Source organism: Protomyctophum parallelum (genome assembly GCF_964188405.1).
Source record: "Protomyctophum parallelum genome assembly, chromosome: 13".
Taxonomy (NCBI): domain Eukaryota; kingdom Metazoa; phylum Chordata; class Actinopteri; order Myctophiformes; family Myctophidae; genus Protomyctophum; species Protomyctophum parallelum.
This window is the reverse complement of record NC_139708.1, coordinates 35,953,647-35,959,866: the sequence shown is the minus strand read 5'-3', so window position 1 is coordinate 35,959,866 and position 6,220 is coordinate 35,953,647. Positions and strand designations below refer to the sequence as shown.

Here is a 6,220-nt window from a genome sequence, read left to right as displayed (position 1 = left end):
GAAGGGGGAATTGCATTTCCAGGAAGCACTATTATTGTGTTATTATTTATTTGAGTATGAGTTAGCATTATGGCTTTATTGTTGTGGGACTTTAGCGTTTTGTCATGGTTAGGCACTTTTTTGCATCTATTAATTCATGGGACAGTTCCTTCCATTCTTTGTATTTTAAATCACCCCCTACTCATACATTTTGTCAGCCAAGTGGTGCCAGGGTACAGTCACTGACATCACCATAATTTCATTATTTGTTTAATTTATCACTGTTTGAGCCTGGTCCTGTTGACCACCATGGCCAAAATGTAATAAAAGGAGGGGAGCCCTGCTAAATAGTTGGGCCTGCTCCCTCACTCGTATTAATGAATAAGAATGAATGAATAAACATTACAACAAATTGAATGGACCACCAAGTACCACCTTTTTTCCTCACAGCTCAGGTGAGGGATTAGCAGGGAAAATTAAACTGCCAAGTGGTATTCTTTAGCAGCCAAATGTTATTTTCTTCTTCATGGACATCAACACCACAAATATTATGAAAGAGGAGCGGTGGGAAGGATAAAAAAAGTGTTTTACAACACGGCCAGAAACCTGCATCTTTTAACAGGTTTATGTGGCATCTCATCAGCGATAGTCTGCACTCACATTGCTGACATGGCAAGTGACTCTCATCTCCTATTCTTTGGAATGTAAATGTGCAAATTTGTATCTGAGAGACCAGTGGAGATTACAACGTCGGTGCACCGAAAGTGACTGAACAACATAAGCGGCTGGGTTAGTGTGCGGTTGTCATGTTCTACTGTTTCATGCATCAAAAGCCACTCACAGTGTTATCTTATTATAAGATTCTTATATCGTTTATTTGCCAGGAGCGGGGTGGAAAGAGCACAGCAAGCAACTAATTAAAGCCAAATTAATCATGAGCTATGAAAGAATTAATGTGAGGTTCCCCCCCCCCTTTTTTTCTTAAAATAGAAATAGAAAATAATTGTGCTGCGGGAAGACGCAGAGATGGCGAGTGTGACCTCATTAAGACATCAGGTTGCGTTTATGCTTTCTGGGTGAATGGACCGTAAAGGGGCCACGCGCTTGGTTGTACATGTCTCAGAGATTAGTTAGTCATATAGCTTTGGGATTACATGCACATCAAACAAATGCACACAAAAAACACAAAGAAACTAACACCTGAGCCACAGTGGAGGCATTATTGTTCTATAATGTCAGTCACGTCGTTAGGTGTTAAGCCTACCAGGGACCCGAGCAGGTCTCTCCACTAATGAGGTTTTAAACAAAGGATCAACTATGGAGAGCACTGGGGGTTCCATTTCACTCACTCTCAGCAAACCTTGACAGGTAATCTGAAAGGAAGATGGCCTGGAGCATGGGGGTGTGATTTGTTGCGTGTCTGTCGAGTGTGTTCGACTTCACAGCAAAGATGTCGTATACAGCAGGGGTCTTCAATGTTTTTTCAGGCCAAGGACCCCTTAGCTGAGAGTGGGATGAAGCAGGGACCCCACTACATGTTGGATCCATATGTTAAATGTGTGTTTTCTGACATTTAACCTTTGGCTCTGCTCTTTTTTCCTGTAAAACAAACAATAAACCACAGTATATAACATACATGCATTCTTGCTATTTTACTGTTATGAAGGCCTGTGAATATAATCTTTTACGTCACTTATTAATCTCTCATAGCATATTTGCTGTTGTCTTTTGCATATCGGAGTGTGTTTGCATGTACAGTATTTGTCATCAAATACAGAAGTCATCAGTGATGTTTAACATGAAAATGTATTCCCTCAATTTCTCGCTCGCTGGCATTTCACAGATCTGCTCTTCGGCCTAGTACATTGTGTACACTTAAGACATTAGGCGTTAATGCAGCATGCAGCATATTTCATATTCCGCACAGCATGTGCACATTATGGAGATAGGATGTGTTTTAAGTGTGCATGCATGCATTTGTGCATGCTCTGGTATTCACGAAGACGCTGTGCTGCAGCAGGCGGTTGTGGTGAATTGATAAAATGGGAGGAATGAATACGAGAGGTGAGTGAGTGAAGGAAGTAACTAGAAATGCACTCGAGATGCTAACTTGCGCCTTACACACAAGTAGGCCAAGTATGGCGTAGTACAGAGTTATATATGTTTACATACTATTATTGTTGTGACACATATACTGTACATACCCTGACACCCAGCCGATCGCAGTACTTGTGCACTCTGCTTGTGCAAGTATAATGAAGGCCAGATGAAAGACAGTTGAATGAGTTGATGGGTTGTAAGGGCAGATGGAAGGAAGACAGTTGAATGAGTTGATGCATGGGTTGTAATGGCAGAGGGGTGAACTCATTCCCATGAGAAGAAGAGAGCTGGAGAGAACGCTACAAAGACAATGGTCGCTAAATGGACGTCACAAGGGGATGAAGACAGCCAAGAACATGTTGCTGCTATGAGCATACAATAGGAGCAGGGTGAAGGAGGAGGAGGAGGAGGAGGATGATGAGTGGCATGGGGCGAACGGAGGAACAAAGGGAATGAGGAGAGCCGCTGTGATGAAAGGATGAGGGGAGAGACACAATGATCCTCTGGGGTGTAATTAAGACTCTGGAGCCAGTCTGCCAATTGAGGGGAGATTGAACAAATGCGAAGGGAGATAATTAGATGGTGTAGTGTAGACTGTAGAGAGAAGCAGGAGTAAAATTAATAATACAGGACAGTAAGAAAAGAGTAAAACTAGAAAGCATCATCTCAGATGGGTGGTGAAGACGGATCCAACTGTTTAATGCGGTGCTCCTCTCCCAAAAATGTACGCACCCAGTGCACTCCGCCTAAAAATGCTACATTCCGAGCCCATTGAAACGTGATGCACGACGCTGGAATACATGGCATAAAGGTGCTATAGGAGCAAAAAAACACACCCGTGTGAATGAAGTGAGGGGCGCTCTTATCATCGTACATCATCTCATACTGGCCAATCAGAATGCCTGTTGCCTGTGATTGGTTAGCTGATTTGCTCGTTTACATATGACGTAAATATTTCCTTCAATATCAATGGCGTTTAATGTTTTCATGTTTAATTTACGTCATATGTAGCGGAATTCTAACATAATTTCTCCGTTCACGGTCAATGGTAAAACTTAAGACAGGCGGGGACAAGATCTAGCAGACATTTGACCGGAACTCCCCTTTCATTGTCAATGGCAAATCTTGAGACATGTGGGGACACAAGCTGAATTCAGGTCAAAAAGATTTTTTTTCCCTGAGAGGTTATTGGCTACTGTCTCCAGATGCTTTAACCCGCTGTTTAAGCTGTTTATAGAAGGGGCGAGCGGCCCTTACAAATACAAATAAAATCACACTTGTGTGAAGTGAGCGGTGCCTTTTATTGGGGTCATCCTTATGTTCCCTATAGGTTCTATTTTCCCCATTTACCTTTGGGTTTAGGGTTAGGTTCATTGTTGTAAGCGGGTAACAAAGATTGGTGGGGAACACAGAACCTGGAGAACATACGTACAGTCGGTCCCCTTGATGATGATCTGGGGGTAGACATACTGTACATAGGGACACAGAGACAGATACAAAAATCTCCATAGATGGACATAAAAGGGACAGACAGATGGGTGGAACGGGTACTCTGACACAGGTACAACGGGTATTGCACAGCCGGGTGTGGCATGGATCACCAACTTCCATCGTTATACCGACTTGGTGCTCTACAGTCGGGCACCGTGACTCTGTGCTCTACAACCGGGCACCGGTCTAGTGACTCTGTGCTCTACAACCGGGCACCGGTCTAGTGACTCTGTGCTCTACAACCGGGCACCGGTCTAGTGACTCTGTGCTCTACAACCGGGCACCGCTCTAGTGACTCTGTGCTCTACAACCAGGCACCGGTCTAGTGACTCTGTGCTCTACAACCGGGCACCGGTCTAGTGACTCTGTGCTCTACAGCCGGGCACCGGTCTAGTGACTCTGTGCTCTACAGCCGGGCACCGGTCTAGTGACTCTGTGCTCTACAACCGGGCACCGCTCTAGTGACTCTGTGCTCTACAACCAGGCACCGGTCTAGTGACTCTGTGCTCTACAACCAGGCACCGGTCTAGTGACTCTGTGCTCTACAACCAGGCACCGGTCTAGTGACTCTGTGCTCTACAGCCGGGCACCGGTCTAGTGACTCTGTGCTCTACAACCGGGCACCGGTCTAGTGACTCTGTGCTCTACAGCCGGGCACCGGTCTAGTGACCCTGTGCTCTACAGCCGGGCACCGCTCTAGTGACTCTGTGCTCTACAACCGGGCACCGGTCTAGTGACTCTGTGCTCTACAACCGGGCACCGGTCTAGTGACTCTGTGCTCTACAGCCGGGCACCGCTCTAGTGACTCTGTGCTCTACAGCCGGGCACCGGTCTAGTGAACTACAGCCGGGCACCGGTCTAGTGAACTACAGCCGGGCACCGGTCTAGTGACTTGATGCTCTATACAACCGGGCACCGGTCTAGTGACTCGGTGCTCTACAGCCGGGCACCGCTCTAGTTTAGGTATAATAATCCGGCCAGCCCTCTGACAGCGCCAGCGCTGTGACATCAGGCATTCCCATGACTATATAATGCAGGAACGACATACACACTTAGTTTGTCTACATGCCTGCAAAACATATGTCAGGGAAGTCTCCAAGCAAGACTTTTAGGAAAAGGCACTCGCCATATCATGGGGGAAAAGGGAAAGTTCATCCCAGGAGTCGTGGGACGAAGACGGGTCACGAGGAAAAAGTGAAAGTTCACCACAGGAGTCACGGGAAGCAGCCGGGTCAGGTTCTGGTGCTGGGCCAGGGCCTCTTCGGACAGCTGGGTTTAGGAGACAACATAACGCAACGGAAGAAGCCGGCCCTCGTCCCCCTGCCAGAAGGCATCGTGCAAGTAGCAGCTGGAGGAGTGCACACGGTGTGCCTCGGGGGTTCTGGAAGCATCTACACGTTTGGCAGCAACGACGAGGGTGCCTTGGGCCGGGAGACGCCAGACTCTGCACCGGAGAATTGTCCCGGGAAGGTGGTCCTGGGAGAGAAGGTGGTTCAGGTTTCCGCGGGCAACTGCCACACGGCCGCCCTCACAGAGGACGGAACCGTGTACCTCTGGGGCTCGTTTAGAGATAGCAATGGCATTATGGGCCTTTTGCATTCCAAGGAAAAGTGTAACGCTCCCGTCAAAGTCACCTTGAAAGAGCCTGTGGTTAAAGTTGCATCGGGTGACGACCACCTTGTGCTGGTAACACGTGGAGGGAACCTCTACACGGCAGGGTGTGGAGAGAAGGGTCAGCTAGGAAGGGTGAAAGAGATGTTTTCTGACAAACGAGGCAGGCAGGGCCTTGACCGCCGTGCCCGGCTACTGATTCCCCAGCCGGTGCTATTAAAAGGCAAGGTTCACGTCATAGACGCCTTCTGTGGGGAAAACTTCACCTTCGCTCTATCAGAAAATGGCTGCGTGTATGTATTTGGTCTGTCCAACTACCACCAGCTCGGGACTTTAGAGACATGTTATTCTCCAGTGAAACCGACCTGCTTCGACGACTCTACCACAGCCTGGGTGGAGTTCTCTGGAGGAGAGGAGCATGCTCTCTGCCTGGATAGCGAAGGGCAGGTATACAGCCTGGGCAGTGAGCATTACGGTCGTCTGGGGCTGGGCCAGGGAGCCGCACAGAAGAGCGAGCCCTCGCCCGTGCCGGGGATGGAGCTGGCCAGTGGAGTGAGCTGTGGGTCCCGTGTCAGCTTTGCCATCACTAGAACAGGGTCTGTGTACGCGTGGGGCATGGGCACCAACCTCCAGCTTGGCACAGGGGAGGAGAACGACGAGTGGAGCCCCGTGAAGATATCAGGCAAACAGCTGGAGAACCGCACAGTGCTAGCGGTGTCCGGCGGAGGGCAGCATACAGCTCTGCTGGTCAAAGCCGAACAGGAGGAATGAAGACATCCTCCACCAGAATCATGAGTGCCCCACAATAACATATAGGCTCTCAAGACTCAGCCACCACTCCGCAGTGATTGTATAGTGGATTGGGTACTGGGGTGGTGGTAAGCCTGACGTGTCATTGTTCAGACCGCTCACTAACCCTACGCCAAACCCCAATTATTATATTACTTGTGCACACGGAGGCCACGGGGTGCTCTTAACCGGCCACATAGTCGGTCTAACGGGATGTCGGACTATCTATCTTAAAAAACTTAAATCAAGC

The 6,220-nt window shown here is 48.4% G+C and overlaps 1 protein-coding gene across 1 annotated transcript; it reads left to right on the top strand.

The window, feature by feature from the left end:
* Nucleotides 1-4,635: 4,635 nt before the first annotated feature.
* On the top strand, nt 4,636-5,952 carry LOC310868623 (regulator of chromosome condensation-like; the record flags this gene model as incomplete). The annotated part of the gene is made up of 1 exon (XM_083779081.1): nt 4,636-5,952. The coding sequence occupies one exon, from the start codon at nt 4,636-4,638 to the stop codon at nt 5,950-5,952; it is 1,317 nt and encodes a 438-aa protein (XP_083635207.1).
* Between the last annotated feature and the right edge of the window lie 268 nt (nt 5,953-6,220).